We start from the raw sequence: 22401 nt of genomic DNA, 5'->3' as shown, positions 1-22401 counted from the left end.
CATTAGGGACCAGTGCTACTTGGTGTTTTATTCAGCAATGACTACTGAGCTAAAACTGACAGTTAGCTTTATTATGTTTTAATTTTACACCCTCATCACTCTAAAGGGCTGTGTTTTTACAGATTAAATAAAGCCTGTATGTAAGACTCATTAGCCACGCATCGAAAGTGGTCATAATCAATAGAAACCTAGCCCTCCTAAGGGCTAACGTTATGTGAGCGAGTGACAGTAACGTTATATTTATTAGCGCCGAGAAGTCTACTGCTTAAAGATGGCGGCTGTTTACTAACGCTGCCCAGATGCGGCCGAGTCTGTCATTTCGCATTTAGTCCTAAATGCATGCGATATCTATGAGACGCATCGGACACTACCTGTTACCACACTAGCATCATGTGGGCGTAGTTTTTAGCAACGTCGGTGTAGTTTGTAGCGGCTGTCAGCTGCAGTAAGGTTTTTTTTTTTTTCATTGCTTCCTCTACGCACGTGACGTCAGCGCGTTGTCCCGCATTAAAAGTAGTCCGGGCAAAACGTGATGCTTACAAAAATCAAAATTAAACGATTCCTCGAGGCGAATAAAATTATTCGGATCAGTTTTTAAACTCGAGTTACTGGAGTTGCTCGAGTATTTGTTTCAGCTCTAATTTTGTGTTACTGAAAAGGAAGTAACCCAAATACAGTGGGGCAAATAAGTAGAGGTGTGCAAAATTTCTGATTCTTAGATTATATCACGATTCGGCCGTGGAAGATTCGAGAACGATTCACAAACATCCAAATTCCGATTATTGAAATACGCGAAGTAAAACGGAAGTACACAACACTCAGCGCGCCGCGCGGTCTTCGGGACAGAACGGAGCGAGAGTAGCTATACATCATGCTTCCCATTACCCGGCCCCTCGGGTAATGCCAATGCTCAACTCAACTCATTGTACTCTAGCTCAACTCATGCAACGAGATAAAAAAACACAACAACATACCTGACTGCTGCCGAAAAGCTGCTTCAAAGTACATCCATATAATGTTACGGTGGATATAATTTATATAGGACTAGATGCATTATAGATTTGGTAGTGTTAGCAGCACATCTACAAAAAGCTAGATGCGGGCGTTATCAACGGCCGCCATCTTAAAGCAGTACACTTCCCTGCAAGGCTGTTGTAGCGAACCTTCCAAGCAAACCTAATTAACTTTTTATCTAAAATACTCCTAAATCGGTAAAATATTGAATTGAATCCATCTTTAAAATAGTTTTAAAACTTTCACATGTCGAAAGTAGACAAAAGGGAAATCATGGAATAACGGGAGCAATTTTAACAAATTTAACGGTTGATTCACAACATTAAATTAATTGAATGTAGTTTAAAGCTGCTGATACAGAATGGGGACTGGAGTTTTTTATTTAATGTTATTTTTGTTTATTTGTTTACTGCTATATGTTAACTTGATACTGAAATAGTAGTGTGGCATAGCCTGAGAGTATTTTTGAACAAATTTGGAACTAATGTACAAAACATTTAAAAAAAAAAAAAAAAAAAAAAAAAAGGAGGGGGGTGCATCAATAATCGTTTTATAATCGAATCGGAGCCTCTGAATCGTAATCGAATCGTTAGGTGCCCAAAGATTCCCAGCTCTACAAATAAGTATTTAGTCAACCACTAATTGTGCAAGTTCTCCCACTTGAAAATATTAAAGAGGCCTGTAAGTGTCAACATGGGTAAACCTCAACCATGAGAGACAGAATGTGGAAAAAAAAACAGAAAATCACATTGTTTGATTTTTAAAGAATTTATTTGCAAATTAGAGCGGAAAATAAGTATTTGGTCAACAGTATTTTGTCTCTGGTGTCCTTCGACAGCTCTTTGTTCTTGGCCATAGTGGAGTTTGGAGTGTGACTGACCGAGGTTGTGGACAGGTGTCTTTTATACCGATAATGAGTTAAAACAGGTGCCATTAATACAGTGAACGAGTGGAGCCTCGTTAGAAGAAGTTAGACCTCTTTGACAGCCAGGAATCTTGCTTGTTTGTAGGTGACCTAATACTTATTTTCCACTTTAATTTGGCAATAAATTCTTTAAAAATCAGACCATGTGATTTTATATGCCCCACTGTATTGGCGCACCCCTACCGTCAATAGGGCTTTTCCATATCAATTTTCCTAACTAGCGCAAGACAATCTGGCAATGATTGAGTAAAGCTAATGCTAACTTTGAAATAGATGTCCACTGCAGTCAATACGGTCCCTAAATGGGTTCACCTGTTTGTAGATGCTTTTATCAACTTCTATGAGTTGTGTAAATGTGTCCGCTTAAACTTTATGAAGGCTTTTCGGACACTCAAGTCATCGTTCTAATCTATAGGAATGTTACTTCCTATTTTTGTACGTTTCAGAGTACGGCGCTCCGGAAGAAGGCGAGCTGAAAAAGCGTCAGCCCTTCGCTCTTAAAAATCAGCTGCTAAGTAAGCCCCCCCCTTCCCATGCATAATATCACCTCATGTTGTAAATGTGTGAAAAATGTTCCCCTCACAGAGATCACCTTTGTGTTTGCGGACGAGGAGTCCCGAACGCCGCTGGTGAAGAAACTTCCGGGTGAGTGAGCGAGCGAGCTTCGTCCTCATCGTTTTTTTTTTTCCCGCATGAACTTGTTCATTTGCAGTCACTATGGAGGTCCGTAAGGTCAAAGGCCTTCTGGCCAGGATCATGAAAGTCCCCGTCAGCGACCTCAAGCTGAGTTACACTAGCGCTAAAGTGAGTTTTCACACTGACCTAAACAAGTGCCCGCAATTACCTTTGTCTCCGGCGTGTGCGCAGGTCGTCGGTCCGGAGTACGACATGGACGGCGACCTGAAGACCTTGTTTTTTTACAACGTGGAGGACGGAGACACCATCCTGGTACGGCGCTCGTAAATGCGTACGGAAGCCATGTTGCCGTCTGGATCATGTTATGTCACAACAACAATAAACTCCCAATGCCATGGCAAGAAAGGTTTATTATTTGAACAAAAATGAGCATCATCATCCTGATTTTAATAAGAGGATACAAAAAAAAGTTGTGTTGTCCGATGATATCCCAGATATTTGCAACCTTATCCTCTGCACACTTTTTTTATTCAAAAAAATCCCAAGGCACGCTACTTGCAAAAAAAATAATTTCCTTAGCCCATATTAACAATAATTTGACCTTTGACCTCAAAATGGAATATAATAACACACAAACGTCTGTGACCTTTAACCTCAAAATGAACTCATTTTATATTACATGTCCTGAGCATTCATTCTTGCATTTCCTTGAACAATACAAAACTGTGACATTTGACCTCAAAATGAAATCACGTTTTATATTACATATCCTGATCATTCTTGCATTACCTTGAACACATTCTTACACACAAAACGACGCAAAGCTCTGTGACCTCAAAATGTAATCAACTAATTATACATTACATATTCTGATCATTCATTCTTGCATTACCTTGAACACAAATATCCACACACAAAAATGCAAACCTCTGTGACCTTTGACCTCAAAATCAGTATCCTGATCATTCAATCCAGCATTACCTTGAACAAAAACTATCACACATAAAAATACCATGGAAACCTCTGTGAAGTTTGACCTCTAAATGTAATGAACTCTTATTTTATATCACATATCCTGATCATTCATTCGTGCATTTCTTTGAACAATACAAACCTGTGACCTTTGACTTCAAAATGCAATCAAATCTTGTTTTATATTACATATCCTGATCATTCTTGCATTAATGTGAACACAAACATCCACACACACACAAAAATGCAAACCTCTGTGACCTTTGACTTCAATGTCAATATCCTGATAATTCAATCTACCTTGCACAAAAGCATCTAGATACAAAAAATACTATGGAAACCTCTGTGACCTCAAAAAGTAATAATTTTATTTTTTGATATTACATATCCTGATCATTCTTGGATTACCTTGGACACACACATTCACCCCCCCCCCCCCCCCACACACACACAAACGAAGAAATGCAAACCTCTGTGACCTTTGACCTCAAAATGTAATCAACTAATTTTATATTACATATCCTTATCATTTATTCTTGCATTACATTGACACAAACACACACACACACACACAAATGCAAACCTCTGTGACCTTTGACCTCAAAATGTAATCAACTAATTTTATATTACATATCCTCATAATCAACATCCACACACACAAATGCAAACCTCAGTGACCTTTGACCTCTAAATGTAATGAACTCTATTTCATATCCTGATCATTCATTCTTGCATTTCTTTTAATACAAACCTGTGACCTCTGACCTCAAAATGCAATCACATCTTGTTTTATATTACATATCCTGATCATTTCATGAAATTGTAAACAAACATCCACACGCACTCAAAAAAAAAAAAATGCAAACCTCTGTGACCTTTGACCTCAAAATCAATATCCTGATCATTCAATCTAGCATTACCTTGCACAAAAACATCCACATACAAAAAATACTATGGAAACCTCTGTGACCTCAAAAAGTAATAATTTTATTTTTTGATATTACATATCCTGATCATTCTTGGATTACCTTGAACACGCACATTCACCCCCCCACACACACACAAAGAAATGCAAACCTCTGTGACCTTTGACCTCAAAATGTAATCACTTCTTGTATTATATTACATATCCTGATCATTCTTGCATTACCTTGAACACACACATTCACCCCCCCCCACACACACACAAAGAAATGCTAACCTCTGTGACCTTTGACCTCAAAATGTAATCAACTAATTTTATATTACATATCCTTATCATTCATTCTTACGTTACCTTGAACACAAACATCCACACACACAAATGCAAACCTCTGTCACCTTTGACCTCAAAATGTAATCACCCCTTGTTTAATATTACATATCCTGATCATTCTTGCATTACCTTGAACACACACAAAACAAAACATGCAAACCTCTATGACATTTGAATCCAAAGTCAAATGAATCACTTACTGTATGTTTCATATTCCTAACAAGCTCGAGGCGCTTCCTTTCAGAACAAAATCCACGGCTAGCCCGTCAAAAGTCAACTCAAACCTTTAATGTTTTCGAGCAGACAAAAATAGCGGCACGCAAACAACACAAAATTCAAATGAGGCAGCTTCCAATTCTTTGGTCCGCGGCACAAAAACAGCCACAAAAGTAAATCATCCTTAAAAGAATGAAAAGGACAGCGATCAAGTCTTCTATTTGTGCTAATGTACAAATCAAAAAGAAGCAGTCTGGTGACAACACACACGCGCACAAAACAAACAGGAAGTTGCTCAACACACACGCATTTTGGGTCATCAAGTTGAAGGCGGTGACGTCGTTTGCCCCCCAAAACGGGCAGGTCACTTCCTGTCACGTGCGCTCTTTGAGCAGTAGGCGGAAGTTGTGCAGCTGATGGATGCTGGTGGATAACCTGCAACAAACAAACACAAGGTACTGAGAGGTAGCTGCGGCCATCTTGGGACAGGACTGAGACATTCTAGAGCTTGCATTATCCATTTAGAAAGACTCTGGCTCCAGCCAAACTATGATCTCTTTGGCTGCCGCTGACGGCGCTAGACGTACGTCCCATCCACTTGAAGCGGGAGGGTTGGTGGCGAATGAAGTAGGGGTGGGAACCTCATGATGTGAAACAAGGCCCACGATAACGATGATCTCACGAGATGGCAATACATCAGTTAAAGATAAATGGGTCAGAAAATGATTCTACAATATAAAATTATTTTTGGTCACTTCCTGTTGATTTTGGTTTACTTCCTGTGCATTTTACGGCATTTTGGGTTCACTTCCTAGCAAAAGTCTGCTAACTTAAATGCTATATGATGCTAATGTTTAAAACAATTGATTAACTTGCATAGCAAAAGTCCGCTAGCTTAAATGTGATACAATGCTAATGTGTACAACAATTGGATAACTTGCGTAGCAAAAGTCAGTTAGCTTGAATGCTTTATAATGCTAATGTTTACAAAAATTGGCTATTTTGCATAGCAAAACTGCTAGCTTAAATGCTATACAATGCTAATTTTTACAACAATTGGCTATTTTGAATAGCAAAAGTAGGCTAGCTTAAATGCTATATAATGCTAATGTTTACAACAATTGGCTAACTTGCATAGCAAAAGTAGGCTAGCTTAAATGCTTTATAATGCTAATATTTACAAAAATTGGCAATTTTGCATAGCAAAACTGCTGGCTTAAATGCTATCCAATGCTAATGTTTACAACCATTGTCTAACTTGCATAGCAAAAGTAGGCTAGCTTAAATGCTATATAATGCTAATGTTTACAACAATTGTCTAACTTGCATAGCAAAAGTCCGCTAGCTTAAATGCGATACAATGCTAATGTGTAAAACAATTGGATAACTTGCGTAGCAAAAGTCAGTTAGCTTGAATGCTTTATCATGCTAATATTTACAAAAATTGGCTGTTTTGCATAGCAAAACTGCTAGCTTAAATGCTATACAATGCTAATGTTTACAACAATTGGCTAACTTGCATAGCAAAAATCAGTTAGCTTAAATGCTATACAATGCTAATGTTTACAACAATTGGCTAACTTGCATAGCAAAAGTAGGCTAGCTTAAATGCTATATAATGCTAATGTTTACAACAATTGTCTAACTTGCATAGCAAAAGTCCGCTAGCTTAAATGCGATACATTGCTAATGTGTAAAACAATTGGATAACTTGCGTAGCAAAAGTCAGTTAGCTTGAATGCTTTATAATGCTAATGTTTACAAAAGTTGGCTATTTTGCATAGCAAAACTCTGCTAGCTTAAATGCTACCCAATGCTAATGTTTACAACAATTGGCTAACTTGCAAAGCAAAAGTAGGCTAGCTTAAATGCTATGTAATGCTAATATTTACAACAATTGGCTAACTTGCATAGCAAAAGTCAGTTAGCTGGAATGCTTTATAAGGCTAATGTTTACAAAAATTGGCTATTTTGCATAGCAAAAGTATGCTAGCTTAAATGCTTGGTCAACTTCATATTAGGTCCTGTTGATTTGGGGTGATTTCGGGGTTACTTCGTGTTCATTTGGGGGTTCACTTCCTGTCGATTTTGGGGCATTGACAGACCACTTCCTGTTGATTTTAGGTTACTGAACAGGAAGTGACCCGGAAATGTCCCCAAATGAATAAAAAGTGACTCAAAATAAACAGGAAGTGACCTATCAACGCCCTAAAATCTGTTGAGTAACTTAAAATGGATTGGACATCTACAAGGCATAATCACCTCAAGAGATTTAATGGAGTTATTAAGAGACACATGATTGGACAGTCAATGGTAAACATGGCGTCAAATGACAAAGTAAGCTGCTCCTCAGATGTTAGGAGGATGAAAGAATCCTGTCTCAAGATGGCCGTCTAAGCTAGGAAGGGCAGACCTACCGAGCGAAGCCGTTGATCAAGGCCACCACTTCCTGGCGCGTCAGCTGGAAGCCTTTGGAGGGAGAATGTTCCGGAAGCTTCTTAATCTGCTTCTCCGAGAACAAGATCTTCAGCGCCGTGCCCAGCCCCTGCGTCTGAGGACATTAGCGTGTTAGCGTCGGTCCGACGGCTGACGAGACCGCTCGGCGCTCTACCTGTAGCTTCCCCCAGAGTCGACATTTGCTGCAGCCCACGCAATCCATGATCCTGGAAATGTTCTTGAAGTGAAGACGGAATTCTTCCTAAAATACAGTAATAAGGAGAAGTGTTTTTAACTAGCCAATTAGTATTAAGTATTGATAAGAAAATACAATTTGGAAAGGTTCTGCATGAGCTAGTGGTGGAATAACACTATTTAGGTTGACTAATTCCTTTGGACTGAGTACTGAACTTTTTTGTCGATTATGGGTCACTTTCTGCATATGTTGGACGTCTAACAAAGTCAAGGGTTGCCAATGAGGTTGAAAAAAATCCTCATTTGTGCATGAAAGTATGAGTGTGACAATGCATCAAAATCTTCAATTAGAATACGTTACCTCACCCATTGACGGCGCTAAACATCCAATTCATTTTGACTGGATTAGACGTCTATTGCCGTCAATGGCACTGAAACCACAGCATTCACAGCCACTCTTTACCTGCCTGGCTCTGCCAGACTATTCTCCCCGTATTTTTCAAACACTGAGAGACAAGTCTGGGACAAAGCCTCTCGAGCAGGTACAAAACCAATCGAGAAATCAGATTCGTTTATTTGCGTGACGTGTTCTTAACGAGCAACGTCACTCTTGCGCGTCGAAAGTCGTCTCCACAACAACACAGATGGTGAACGGGAGAGCCGAGAATATGTTCCAATCCACGGTAACGAGTCATTGACAACAGTCTGTCTCGCGCTAGCCATGTTGAATAAACTCCGCTCTCTTCGTATGTTTACTTCCGCGCGCAAGTCCTTCGTCATTTTACTAACGTCACGTCTGCCCGTCGCTGATTGGTCCACTCCGCCGTCTGCTTGCTGTGGCTTGCTCCGCCCTGGAAATTGTATCCGCGTGAATGGTGGCCAGACTCAATAGCTGGAACAGCGGTGAGTCTGGTGTACCAGGCAAACTCTTTACTGGTCACTTCCTGTTCATTTTAGGCCATTTACAGGTGAAGTCCTGTTGATTTTGAGTCACTTCCTATTAGAGCTGGGAATCTTTGGGCACCTAACGATTCGATTACGATTCAGAGGCTCCGATTTGATTATAAAACAATTATTAATGCACCCCCCTCCTTTATTTTTTATGTTTGTACCTTAGTTCCAAAATTGTTCAAAAATACTCTCAGGCTAAACCAAACTACTATTTCAGTATCAAGTTAACATATGCCAGTAAACAAATATACAAAAATAACAGTAAATGAAAAAACTCCAGTCCCCATTCTGTATCAGCAGCTTTAAACTACATTCAATTAATTTAATGTTGTGAATCAACTGTTACAGTTGTTAAAATTGCTCCAGTTATTCCATTATTTCCCTTCTGTCTACTTTTGTCAAAGTTTAAAAACTATTTCATCATTTAAAGATAGATTCAAGACAAGATTCTGCCAATTTAGGAGTATTTTAGATAAAAAGTTAATTAGGTTCACTACAACAGAGCCTTCTAGAGAAGTCTACTGCTTTATGATGGCGGCTGTTTACTAACGCCGGCAAGTCCGTCATTTCTCATCTCTGTTCAATAATACATGTTCTAACACCGCCGTCGTCTGTCATTTTGCATCTAGTTCTACATATATATGATATCTACTGTAGCCGTTTGTAGCAACTAGCAACCGGGCGTGGTTTGTAGCGGCTGTCGGCCGCAGTCAGGTATGATTGTTTTTTTTTAGCGACATAGCGGCATGAGTTGAACATGATATTTACTCTCGGTCCGTTCCTCATTGCGTCCCGAAGACCGCGCTGACTGTGTTTTACTTTTGTTTTACCTGGTTTAATTCAATAATCGGAATTTGGATGTTTGTGAATCGTTCTCGAATCTTCCACGGCCGAATCGCGAATAATCTAAGAATCGGAAATTTCGCACGCCTCTACTTCCTATGTATTTCTGGACATAGTTGAGTCAATTCCTTTTCAGTAACTCAGAATCAATAGGAAGTAAACCTGGAATGCCTCATAGTGAACCCAAAATGCCCTCAAATCAACAGGAAATGACCTTGAAATCCCACCATAACAACAGGAAGTGAATGCTTGGAATGCCTCGAAACCAACAGTGACTCAATATGTACAGGAAGTGACCCCAAACCACCCCCCATATCAACAGGGTGCTACTAAATATGAAAAGCAACCCGAAATGCCCTTAAATCAACCTGATGTCTTTAGGAATTGACCCCCCAAACCCTCCAATGGCAACAGGAAGCGACCCAATATGAACAGGAACCGAAAAAGGCCCCAAAATCAACAGGAAGTGACTCTGAAATGCCTCAAAATTAACAGGAAGTGGCCCAATATCTACAAGAAGTGACCTCGAAACCATACATATGGAACTACTACCAATAGGAAACGACCCAATCCCTTTAAAATCAACAGGAAATGACCTCGAAATCCCCCATATCAACAAGAAGTGACCCAATATGAACAGGAAGTGAACCGAAAAAGGCCCTAAAAATCAACATGAAGTGACCTGATATCTACATGACCCTGAAATGCCTCAAAATTAACAGGAACTGGCCCGATATTTATAGGACGAGACCCCAAAGCCCCCCACCCCCCATTTCAACAGGAAGTGACCCAATATGTACAGGAAGTGAACTCAAAGTTCCCTCAAATCAACAGGAAGTGACCTCAAAATCCCCCCCTTATCAACAGTAAGTGACCCAAAATCAACAGGAAGTGACCTGATATCTACAGGAAGTGACCCTGAATCGCCATAAAATTAACAGGAAGTGGCCCAATATCTACAGGAATTGGCCCTAAAATGCCTCAAAATTAACAGGAAATAAACCTGAAATGCTCTAAAATCAACAGGAAGTGACCCAATATCTACAGGAAGTGACTCTGGAATGCCCCAAAGTCAACAGGAAGCGACCCAATATGTACAGGAAGTGAAGCCAAAATGCCTCCAATCAACAGGAGTTGACCCCGAACATCCCCCCACATTAATAGAGAAGCTTCCCAATATCAATAGGAAGTGACCCTGGAATGCCTCGAAATCAACAGGAAATGACCCAATATGAACAGGAAGTGACCCTGGAATGCCCCAAAATCAACAAGAATCGACCCAATATGTACAGGAAGTGAGGCCGAAATGCCCCCAAAATCAACAGGAAATGACCCAGAACCACCCCATATCAATAGGAAGTGATCCAATATAAAAAGGAAGTGACCCTGGAATGCCTCAAAATCAACAGGAAGTGACCCAATATGTCCAGGAAGTGAACCCGAAATCCCATTAAATCAACAGGACGTGACCTCAAAATCAACAGGAAGTGACCCAATATTTACAGGAAGTAAACCTGAAATCCCCCCCAAATCAACAGGAAGTGACCTCGAAATCCCACCGTATAAAGAGGAAATAATCCTGAAATCTATAGGAAGTGACCCTGAAACGCTGCAAAATCAACAGGAAGTGACCAAATATGTACAAGAAATAAAGCCGAAATGCCTCAAAATCAACAGGAAGTGAACTGAAATAGGCCCCAAAATCAACAGGAAGTGGCCCGATATCTAAAGGAAGTGACCCTGAAACCCCCATATCAACAGGAAGTGACCCAATATGTACAGGAAGTGAACACGAAATTCCCTCAAATCAACAGGAAGTGATTTTGAAATCCCATATCCACTGGAAGTGACCCTGAAATGCCTCGAAACCAACAGGAAGTAACCCAAAATCAACAGGAAGTGACCCTGGAAAGCCTCAAAACCAACAGAAATTGACCCAATATGAACAGGAAGTGACCCTGGAACGCCTCAAAATCAACAGGAAGTGACCCAATATTTACAGGAAGTGAACCTGAAATCCCCCCAAATCAACAGGAAGTGACCTCGAAATCCCCCCGTATAAAGAGGAAATAATCCTGAAATCTATAGAAAGTGACCCTGGAACGCCGCAAAATCAACAGGAAGTGACCTAATATGTACATGAAATAAAGCCGAAATGCTTCAAAATCAACAGGAAGTGACCCGATATGAACAGGAAGTGAACTGAAATAGGCCCTAAAATCAACAGGAAGTGGCCCGATATCTAAAGGAAGTGACCCTGAAACCCCCATATCAACAGGAAGTGACCCAATATGTACAGGATGTAAACCAGAAATTCCCTCAAATCAACAGGAAGTGACCTCAAAATCACCCAATATCAACAGGAAGTCACCCAAAATCAACAGGAAGTCACCCTGAAATGCCTGGAATAGCTCAAAGCCAACAGGAAGTGACCCAATATGAACAGGAAGTGACCCTAGAGTGCCTCACAATCAACAGGAAGTAACCCAAAATCAACAGGAAGTGACCCTGGAATGCCTCAAAACCAACAGAAATTGACCCAATATGAACAGGAAGTGACCCTGGAATGCCTCAAAATCAACAGGAAGTGACCCAATGTCGACCGGAAGTGAACCTGAAATGCTCTAAAATCAACAGGAAGTGACCCAATAAGTACAGGACGTAAACCAGAAATTCCCTCAAATCAACAGGAAGTGACCTCGAAATCACCCAATATCAACAGGAAGTCACCCAAAATCAACAGGAAGTCACCCTGAAACACCCGGAATACCTCAAAGCCAACAGGAAGTGACCCAATATGAACAGGAAGTGACCCGAGAGTGCCTCAAAATCAACAGGAAGTGACTCAATATGTACAGGAGGTGAAGCCGAAATCCCCCCAAACCACCAGGAAGTGACCCATTATGAACAGGAAGTTTTTTTTTTTTTTTTGGATACCTTGAGGCTTTGTGCTTCCTTCTCGTGTCCGGCGAACATGGACTTCTCGTCAAAGTGCATGGGGAACATTCTGGAAAGGAGCAGAAGAATGGAAATCAGGCGGGAACGAGGGGCACCGAGGCGAGGCGAGGCGAAGGTCCGCCCACTTGATCTCGTGGAAGACTTGCAGCAACAGCTCTTTGGTGTCGGCGTCCTCGCGCCCGTTGCCCGTGTACAGGTCCACCACGGCACGCTCGAAGTAGGCCGCCACTTTGTAGAGGGCGCGCAGCTCCATCAGGTAGAGGAAGTACAAGTTCTTCAGGCGCCGCGCTCCCTCGCCCTTGGTCTCGGCCGTGTCGAAACGAGAGCGGAACTCCTCCACGTTGGGGCCCCAGGCCGGTCGGCCCCAGCCCTCTGCGGAGCCAACGCGTGTTAAGCGCCTCCCGAAGCCGCCCGTGCGGCGTCGCCCTTACCGTCCAGCAGGTACTCGGCGCACAGGTGGATGTTGATGCTGCTGTGGAGGCCCGAGATGAGACGATAGAAGACCCGCTTCTCCAAACACAAACCTTCCGAGGAGAGGACCAGAAAGACAACGTTGACTTCAGCGTCTAGTCCATACAACGGCCCCAGTTTGGAGAAATAATGTCAACAATTAGATCTCAATTGGGCCGGACTAGTTGATTTTTGGCCAAATAAGTTGACTCACTGGCTGCTCTAGACGTCCAATCCATTTTGACTGGGAGATTTTGAGTTACTTCCTGTTACTTTTGGGGCATTTAAGGGTTACTTCCTGTTCATTTTTGGAGCATTTCTGGGTCAATTCTTGTTTATTTTCAGTTACTTCCTGTTGATTTTGGGGCATTTAGGGGTCACTTTTAGTTTTGGGGCATTTCTGGGTCAATTACTTTATTTTGGATTACTGCCTATTGATTTTGGGGCATTTAAGGGTCACTTAGTTTTGGGGTATTCCTGGGTCAATTGTGTATTTTGGGTTACTTCCTGTTGATTTTGGTGCATTTATAGGTAACTTCCTGGCAATTTTTGTGCATTTAGGGGTCACTCAATGTTGGTTTTGGGTCAATTACTGTTTATTTTGGGTTACGTCCTTTTGATTTTGGGGCACTTTCTTGTAGTTTTGGGCATTTCTGGGTCAATTACTTTATTTTGGGTTACTTCCTATTGATTTTGGGGTATTTATAGGTCAATTACTGTTTATTTTGGGTTACTTCCTGTTCATTTTGGTGCATTTAGGGGTCAATTAATTTTGGTTTTGGGGCATTTATGCGTCACTACCTGTTAATTTTGGTGCATTTAAGGGTTACTTTTAGTTTTGGGGTATTCTTGGGGCAATTGTCGTGTATTTTGGTTACTTCCTGTTGATTTTGGGGCATTTATAGGTAACTTCCTGGTAATTTTGGTGCATTTAGGGGTCACCTTATTTTAGTTTTGGGGCATTCAGGGGTCAATTAGTGCTTATTTTGGGTTACGTCCTGTTGATTTTGGAGCATGTCATGTCATCGGTTTATTTTGGGGCATTTAGGGGTCTCTTAGTTTTGAGGCATTTCTGGGTCAGTTATTTTGGGTTACTTATTGATTTTGGTCCATTCATGGGTCACTTCCTGTTAATTTTGGTGCATTTAGGGTTGACCTAATTTTGGTTTGGGAGTATTTCTGGGTCAATTACTGTTAATTTTGGGTTACTTCCTGTTAATTTTAGTGCATTTAGCGGTCACTTTTGGTTTTTGGGCATTTCTGGGTCAATTCCTGTTTATTTTGGGATACTTTCTGTTGATTTTGGGACATTTTCAAGGTCAATTACTATTTATTTTGGGTTGCTTCGTGTTCATTTTGGTGCATTTAGCGGTCACTTATTTTGGTTTTGGGGCATTTATGGGTCACTTTCTGTTCATTTTGGTGCATTTAAGGGTCACTTAGTTTTGGGCTATTCCTGGGTCAATTGTCGTGTATTTTGGGTTACTTCCTGTTGATTTTGGGGCATTTAGGGGTCAATTACTGTTTATTTTGGGTTACGTCCCGTTGATTTTAGGGCATTTCACGTCATCTGTTTATTTTGGGGCATTTAGGGGTCACTTTTAGTTTTGGGGCTTTTCTTGGTCAATTATTTTGGGTTACTTATTGATTTTGGGCCATTCATGGGTCACTTCCTGTTAATTTTGGTGCATTTAGGATTGACTTAATGTTAGTTTGGGGGTATTTCTGGGTCAATTACTGTAAATTTTGGGTTACTTCCTGTTAATTTTGGTGCATTTAGGGGTCACTTTTGGTTTTGTTGTATGTCTGGGTCAATTCCTGTTTATTTTGGGGCATTTTCAGGTCACTTCCTGTTGATTTTGGTTCACTTCCTGTTGATTGTGGGGCATATAGGGGTCACTTTTGGTTTGGTGGCATTTCTGGGTCAATTACTGTTGATTTTGCGTTACTTCTTGTTCATTTTGGGGCATTTACAGGTCGCTTCCTGTTGATTTTGTAGTATTTCTGGGTCAAATGTGTTTAATTTGCAATTACATCCTGTCGATTTTGGGACACACCAAGGTCACTTCCTGTTAATTTTGTTGAATTTAATGGTCACTTTTGGTTTTGGGGCTTTTCTGGGTCAATTACTGTTTATTTTGGGGCATTTTCAGGTCACTTCCTGTTGATTTTGGGACATTTACAGCTCAATTACTGTTTAATTTGGGTTGCTTCCTGTTGATTTTGGGGCATTTACAGCTCACTTCCTGTTAATTTTGGTTCATTTAGGGGTCACTTTAGGTTTTATGACATTTACTTGTCAATTACTATTTTGGGTCACTTCCTGTTAATTTTGGGGAATCTTCAGGTCACTTCCTGTTCATTTTGGGGCATTTATAGCTCACTTCGTGTTAATTTGGGTGCATTTAGGGGTCCAATAATTTTGGTCTTGGGGCATTTAGGGGTCAATTACTTTATCTTGGGTTGCTTCCTGTTATATTCATTTATAGCATTGCATTTATAGCTCACTTCCTATTAATTTTTGGGCATTTATGGGTCATTTCCTGTTAATTTTGGTGCATTTATGGGTCATTTCCTGTTAATTTTGGTGCATTTAGGGGTCACTTTTGGTTTTGTTGCATTTCTGGGTCAATTACTGTTTATTTTGGGTTACTTCCTGTTCATTTTGGGGCATTTACTGGTCACCTTTCACGTCATCTGTTGATTTTTGGACATTTACGGGTCAATTACTGTTTATTTTTGGGTTACTTCCTGTTGCTTTTGGGGCATTTACACTGTGTCTGAGCTACAAAGGGGACTGTCAGGCACAACAACCCCACTAGGGGGCCAGATTGGACTCCCTAGCCCACATATTGAAAGCAAACGGTGTCGAATTTCACCATTTTCTTTGACATCACTTGAATCAGTCTTTTTTGCCGTCGCTGGACCAATCACCAGTGGAAATATTTTGCCTGTGGATGATTTTGTTCCTTGTAGCCCTCAACTCTTTCATTGCCATTGACAGCGATGGATGTTTAATTTATTTGAAATTGATAGCTGCTTAGACATGGAGAATAGGAACCTGAGTGTCCTTATGGGTTGAACAGTTATAATGTATCACATGGAAGTCATTATGTTTTATTTATTAGGAGAAAGCAGCAAACAGTAAGGGCTCAAGAGAGGACGGAAAGGAATGAGGCAGACAGAAGAGGAGAAGAATCTATAGTCCACACTAATGGGATTATAATTGTAAAGTTTTTGTCTTTAAAGAGGTACAAGACGTCTGATCCAATTGGACTGGTGGGGGGCCTCCCTGTCGAAATGGACAACGTCAATTGTCGTCAATGGCGGCTAATGTGTTCATACTTCAAAATAAAAACATTTAAAGTGGTTGTATCCTTTGGTTTAAAAAAAAAAAAAAAAAGTTGGGTCTAGTCTTTTAAAGTAGAAAGTAGAGGGACAGCGAGAACCAAAAGTGGTATTTGGTATGTGGCAAAATGGATTTTGCCCTGTGGCTTATTTTTTGTCATGTGGCAAAATCCATTTTGCCAGATCGCAAAAAAATGCCACCTGGCTAATCCATTTTTCCACATACAACCCACCCCTCCAAAAAAATGCCACATGGCTAAAAAAAATGCCACATAGCAAAATCGACTTTGCCACATGGCAAAAAAAATGCCACATGGCAAAATGCATTTTGCCAGATTGCAAAAAATGCCACCTGGCACAATCCATTTTCCCACACATGGCAAAAAATGTCACATGGCAAAAAAATGCCAAATGGTTTAAAAAAAATGGTTACATGGTTACAATGGTTACAACATGGTTAAAAATGCCATCTGGCAAAATCCTCTTTGCCAAATGGCTAAAAAATGTCACATTGCAAAATCCATTTTGCCAGATAAAAATGCCACATGGCAAAAAAAATGCCACAAGGCTAAAAACTGCCACATGGCAAAATCCATTTTGCCACATGGCTAAGAAATGCCACAAGGTAAAATCAATTTTGGCACATGGTTAAAAAAATGCTACATGGCAAAATCCATTTTGCCACATGGCAAAAAAATGCCACATGGCAAAAAAAAAAAAAAAAAAAAAACACGACTAAAAAACAACATATGGCTAAAAATCTTCCACATGGGAAAAAAAATGCCACATGGAAAAATCCACTTTGCCACATGGCAAAAAATGCCACATGGCAAAAAAATACCACATGGCAAAAAACTGCCACATGGTAAAATCCACTTTACCACATGGCAACAAAATGCCACATGGCTAAAAAAAATGCCACATGGCGAAAAAATGCCACATGGTAAAAAAAATGCCACATGGCACAAAAAAAATGCCACATGGCAAAACCCACATTACCACATGGCAAAAAAATACTACATGGGTAAAAAAAATGCCACATGGAACAAAAAAAAGTGCCACATGGCAAAATCCACTTTGCCACATGGCAAAAAAATGCCACATGGATAAAAAAAATGCCACATGGCAAAATCCACTTTGCCACATGGCAAAAAATGCCACATGGCAAAAAATGCCACATGGCAAAAAAATGCCACATGGTAAAATCCACTTTGCCACATGGCAACAAAATGCCACATGGCTAAAAAAATGCCACATGGCGAAAAAATGCCACATCGTAAAAATAAATGCCACATGGCACCAAAAAAATGCCACATGGCAAAATCCACTTTGCCACATGGCAAAAAAAATACTACATGGGTAAAAAAAATTCCACATGGAGAAAAAAAAGTGCCACATGGCAAAATCCACTTTGCCACATGGCAAAAAAAAAAAAGCCTCATGGCAAAATCCATTTTGCCACATGGCAAATACCACTTTTCGTTCTCGGCTCTGCTGAGAAAGTAGGGGGGCGGCCGGATCGAGTTGGAATTGGCAGTCATGAATGGTGGCAAAATAAGAGAGGTGGCTTTGCTTACCTTCCAGCCAGTTGTAGAAGCTCTCACCTGGAAGCAGAGTCATCAATAGCGTACGTCCGTCATCTAGACAAGCTCCTGGCTCAAAGCCTTACTCACCGTCATCGCCTGAAAACGAAAGCCAAAAGCCAAGTATTACACGGAAACATGCTAAACGGCTATCAACCAATCGTACGTCCTGGAGACCGTTGCTAAGCAGCGAGCTCCTCACCTCTGCTGGGGGCCAAAGGATTCAAAGGTCGGTAGACGGACCTGGGCCTGGTATTTGTAGGAAAAAAAAAAAAAAAAACGGCATTAGCGCCCATCCCATTTAAAAGCGGTCGGGTGTCACCGACTTGAAACAGTTTTCCTCGTAGATGCTGTTCCAGACCCTCCACGCCGAAGGACCTTTGTATCCCGTGTAGCGTTCCGGGTTCAGCTGCAGGTCCACGTACTCGGCGTCCGGCGACGACTCGTCTGCCGCGAGACGAAGCCCGCGTCAGATGGGCTAGCGTCAGTTGGCGGCAAAGTGCGGTTTTACCATCCAGCTCGCAGAAATGATCCTGAGCGTCGTCGTGTCTGGCCCAGTCAGCAAACGCCTCTTTGCTCTGATTGCTACGTAAACAAAGAAATACACATTTCAACACTTTGATGCACAAATGACCATTTCTAAAGAAGCCACGCCCCTTCTCTGTTACCTGAGCGTGCTGTTGATGGCTCCCAACTCTTGCGCCTGCTGACACTCTCCGGCATCACCGGGCTGGTTGGCGGCCTGCGAATACTGGAGGCGAAGTTAAAGCCGTCAAGATGGAAAAGGCTGTTTTTACGTCTTTGTGGCCGCTCACCTTGTTATAATTGCCCGATTTGATGCCCGCGGGTACCCGACTCTGTAACGATTAAAAAATACTCAATTGGAGGGCGAGGACACGTTGGCTAGCTCGTGTCTTTTGAACTCTGACCTCTGGACAGGGCTCCACGTGGCAGTCCCTGATGGCGCAGTGGCCGTCGTCCGGCCAGAAGGGACACTCTCGCTTCAGGTTGACCTGCGCGAAAACACGACTGGCACGTCAGCTGGGAACGTCCACGGCGACCGGGACGGGCCTACCTTGTAGTAGCGGAAGTAGTCCCTCTCGGTTAGCTTCTTAATGCGAGGGTATATCTTGAAGTTGTTGAAGACGTCTATGCTCTCCACATCGCAGAAGCAGTCGTCCAGCACGCCTGTCAGCTGTGGCACATATGCGGTCATCACCTATGCGCCACGCATGACGACAAACATGTATTCGCCCCTCCCCATCCAAACAGATTGGACATCAATGATGCTGAAACATGAGCATTGATAGCAAGTCCTCCTACTTTAAATGAATTGGACATCTACAGTGGTATGGAAAGTGTCCGAATATGCATAAAACCATCAAAAGTGATCTGAGCTTTGTCAAAATCACACAGATGACAAAACAGTGCTTTAACTAAAACCACCCAAACATTTATAGGTTTTCATATTTTAATGAGGCTAGGTTGCAAACAATGACAGAAGGGGGAAAAATAAGTAAGTGAACCATCACATTTAATATTTTGTGGCTCCCCCTTTGGCACCAATAACTTCAACCAGACGCTTCCTGTAACTGCAGATCAGTCTGGCACATCAATCAGGACTAATCTTCTCTACAAAACTGCTGTAGTTCAGTCCGATTCCTGGGATGTCTGGTATGAATGGCTGTCTTTAGGTCATACCACAGCATCTCAATGGTGCTCAAGTCTGGACTTTGACTTGGCCACTCCAGACCATGTATTTTCTTCTTCTGAAACCATTCTGAAGTTTATTTACTTCCGTGTTTTAGATCACTGTCTTGTTGCAGCATCCATCCTTTTTTTTTTTTTAGCTTCAACTATCTGACAGACGGCCTCAGGTTTTCCTGTAAAACTTTTGAATTCATTCTTCCGTTAACAATTGCAAGTTGTCCAGTCCGTGAGGTAGCAAAACAGCCCCAAATAATGATGCTCCCTCCACCATGCTTCATGGTGGGGATGAGGTGTTGATGTTGGTGAGCTGTTCCATTTTTCTTCCACACATGAAGTTGTCTGTTACTCCCAAACAATTTAACTTTGGCTTCATCAGTCCACAAAATATTTTGCCAAAACTTCTGTGGAGTGTACAAGTGCCTTTTTGCTAACATTAAATGAGGAACAATTTTTTTTTTTTTAGACAGCTGTGGCTTCCTCCGTGGACTCCTCCCATGAACACCATAGTTTTACTTATAGTTGATGTGTGCAGAGATATTGGACTATGCCAGTGATTTCTGCAAGTCTTAAGCAGACACGCTAGGGTTCTTTTTGACCTTTTTGAGTATTCTGCCCTGAACTCTTGGCGTCATCTTTGCTGAACAGCCACTCCTTGGGAGAGAAGCCAAGAATAGAATATCCTAATATAATTTCCTGAACCAAGTATCGATAATTGTTATATAATTCCTGATAATTGTTATATGGCCATATTCGATCGTTATTGTGAGCCTTGTATTGTACTTTATCGTGAAGTACCCAGAGGTGCCCACCTCCATTATGAAAAGTCAAAAAAAAAGTTTAAAACAATTTAGCAGCTTTGTAAATTTGGTACATTTTAGCGACACCGGTGGACAAAAACGGTAGTGTTTTGCCTTAAGGAAGACTGCGTTTCCCATTAGGACCAGCGTACACCCGCATACTCGCATAGTGTTGTAAAATCATGATCTCCCGGTCGCCTGCAGATGGATTAAATAAGATTTCCATTTCCAGCGGCTGTGTGAAGGATGAGTAGTAATAAGGTAATTAATCCAGTTGTGGCTAAACAATAGCATATGACGGTTAGCAACCGTGTTGTTTAGTGTGGCTAACAAGTTCAGTTTGGGTCGTCACATTAGTGAGCAAAAGCCGAGCCAATGTTTATTCTTGGGTATCCTGGTAGCTTCCATTTTTTTTCCTCCTCAGATAAAACTTTTTGTCTCTTGTTGCTCTGCCATCTTTGCAGAATTTATGTAAAAACGTTAGCATCGACTTCCGTCTTTATAATGAATGGGAAAATCGGGAAGTGACATATGCTGTAAAGCAGTTAGCACATTTGCAGTTTTTTTGTGGCAGGGTTCCTGCCACCCTACTCAAATTTAATTAATGCCGGAGACTCCTCCCCCTCAAGATATAAAAGAGGTCTCAGTTGACATATCATGTTATCAAAATACTTTAGAAAGGTTGAAAAGTTACCTAGTGTTGCTTTAATACAAATTATAAATGAAATGTGTGTTGAAAATACAATGATAATTCATGTTTTGTTTTGTTTTTTTTTAATGGCCAAAATTATTTTTTTTTGAATAACCAAAAATAGTCACTTGCCTACTGAAATGTCCCCAAAAAGTTTAATGGCCCTATAAAAGGGTTAAAGGTCAATTTTGCAATAGCCCTATCCCTTAAAGAGTTTATCCCATATGAGCTGGAATAACTGACATTAAATGCTCACATTTCAGTCTCATTGACGGCGCTAGACGTCCAATCCGTTGTAAGCAGAATCAAGTTGATTGGACCATCGGCTGAAATATTGATTTGAAATCGGCATGGAAAATCCCACATGGGTCGACCAGAACTTTGTAGCATATGTTGCGAAAAGGCAAGATTAGCCATTAAACAGCATTAAGTCGCCAGAAAAAGGAATAAAATTTGCAAATGACCTCTTAACTCTAACCTGAACGAATGCGCCGAGCGTAATAAAACGCAGGAAGATGCAAAGAGCTCGCAACATCTTCCACTTTTCTTCTTCCTTCTCTTCTTGCGCATAACAAGTGTGCGCTCCTAACCCGAATAAGTCCCGCCCCCAAGTCCGCCTCTCCCTTCGGCCAATCGCGGCGAAAAGCTCACCACGGAGAGGCGGGACGAGCGGGTCCACAACCAATCACCTTCCACCACGCTTGCCGTACACAAGCAAACATCCCGTCAGGTAAATGATGAAATCACCTTCTCTTGTCATGTCACATCAATCGCGCAAAACACAAACAAATGAGAGATTTCGATTGTTTAAAAGGTTAGAAGGGCCCCTTCAGTTCTGTCGAAGCGAAACTAGCGCGCTAGTTGGTGTCAAACTATTGCTGACGTCAAAAGAGAATATTCGAGAAGGTCGCTGCGTGACCGGTTCCGATATAGGACAGGACAGGAGAGGAGAGGAGAAGGAAGCAAAACAAGGTGACTTGCATGGCAAAAGCAGCTCTGCTCGTCGGCGGTCGTGTCGCGCTTGTCGTTCTGAAACCAAGCTAAAGCTAGATTCCCCAACAAGAATGCTAGCAGGAGAACGCCCGACGCCTCCAGAGTCATTCTCCACATGCCTGGAAGCCCCAGCGCCGTATCCCGAGATGCCGGCCGATTCCCAAGTGCCATAGACGGGAAAGGAGCCAGAAGGAGCCCGGTCCCGTCCCTGAGCTCCGTTAGCTTCCGTGAGCTAACGTCACCGACACACACGCACGAGTGGTTTCGTCAGGCGGAAAAGTACAAAGAACCTGACGCGGAGATGTGGGTCCACCTCGGAACCGCGTTCGTCGCTTAAAAAAGCCAAAACAACTTGGACATTTTCGGCCAGCGGCTTTTCACGTCACAGCCAAACTGGAAGAACCAACCCAACCAACGACGTCCCTCTT

The 22401-nt window shown here is 41.6% G+C and overlaps 2 protein-coding genes across 3 annotated transcripts in view; one reads left to right on the top strand and one right to left on the bottom strand.

Annotated features, from left to right (window-relative positions):
* The window catches only part of tbce (tubulin folding cofactor E), a 13285-nt gene extending 9717 nt beyond the window's left edge, over positions 1-3568 (top strand). Inside the window, exons 14-17 of the mRNA XM_057842492.1 lie at positions 2386-2454; positions 2525-2584; positions 2652-2743; positions 2807-3568. Of these exons, the coding sequence (XP_057698475.1) occupies positions 2386-2454; positions 2525-2584; positions 2652-2743; positions 2807-2902 (317 nt within the window). The 3' untranslated portion in view covers positions 2903-3568. The remainder of the gene's footprint in view (positions 1-2385; positions 2455-2524; positions 2585-2651; positions 2744-2806) is intronic.
* Positions 2965-22401, bottom strand: ero1b (endoplasmic reticulum oxidoreductase 1 beta). 2 transcript variants are annotated; one of them, XM_057842494.1, is made up of 16 exons: positions 21459-21908; positions 18858-18977; positions 18712-18795; positions 18598-18639; positions 18451-18533; positions 18294-18367; positions 18109-18229; positions 17985-18031; positions 17873-17881; positions 17777-17803; positions 12833-12925; positions 12527-12773; positions 12381-12450; positions 7630-7716; positions 7436-7569; positions 2965-5453 (listed from the first exon to the last, which is right to left on the bottom strand). In XM_057842494.1, the coding sequence occupies exons 1-16, from the start codon at positions 21513-21515 to the stop codon at positions 5393-5395; spliced, it is 1356 nt and encodes a 451-aa protein (XP_057698477.1). In that variant the 5' UTR covers positions 21516-21908; the 3' UTR covers positions 2965-5392. The 2 variants fall into 2 exon arrangements, with proteins under 2 accessions (XP_057698477.1, XP_057698476.1); XM_057842493.1 differs by lacking the exon at positions 21459-21908 and adding an exon at positions 21962-22401 and having other exon boundaries at positions 2966-5453.

The sequence above is a fragment of the Corythoichthys intestinalis genome, chromosome 8 (assembly GCF_030265065.1).
Source record: "Corythoichthys intestinalis isolate RoL2023-P3 chromosome 8, ASM3026506v1, whole genome shotgun sequence".
Lineage (NCBI taxonomy): Eukaryota > Metazoa > Chordata > Actinopteri > Syngnathiformes > Syngnathidae > Corythoichthys > Corythoichthys intestinalis.
The sequence above is the reverse complement of the archived record's forward strand: the minus strand, read 5'-3'. Positions and strand labels throughout refer to the sequence as shown.

Coding starts and splice junctions, on each gene's coding strand:
- ero1b (XM_057842493.1), bottom strand. CDS start 22,144: ATGGCACTTGGGAATCGGCCGGCATCTCGGGATACGGCGCTGGGGCTT. Junction 18,978..21,961: donor AGCAGAGCTGCTTTTGCCAT/GCAAGTCACCTT, acceptor TATGTGCCACAG/CTGACAGGCGTGCTGGACGA. Junction 7,570..7,629: donor GACTCTGGGGGAAGCTACAG/GTAGAGCGCCGA, acceptor TAATGTCCTCAG/ACGCAGGGGCTGGGCACGGC.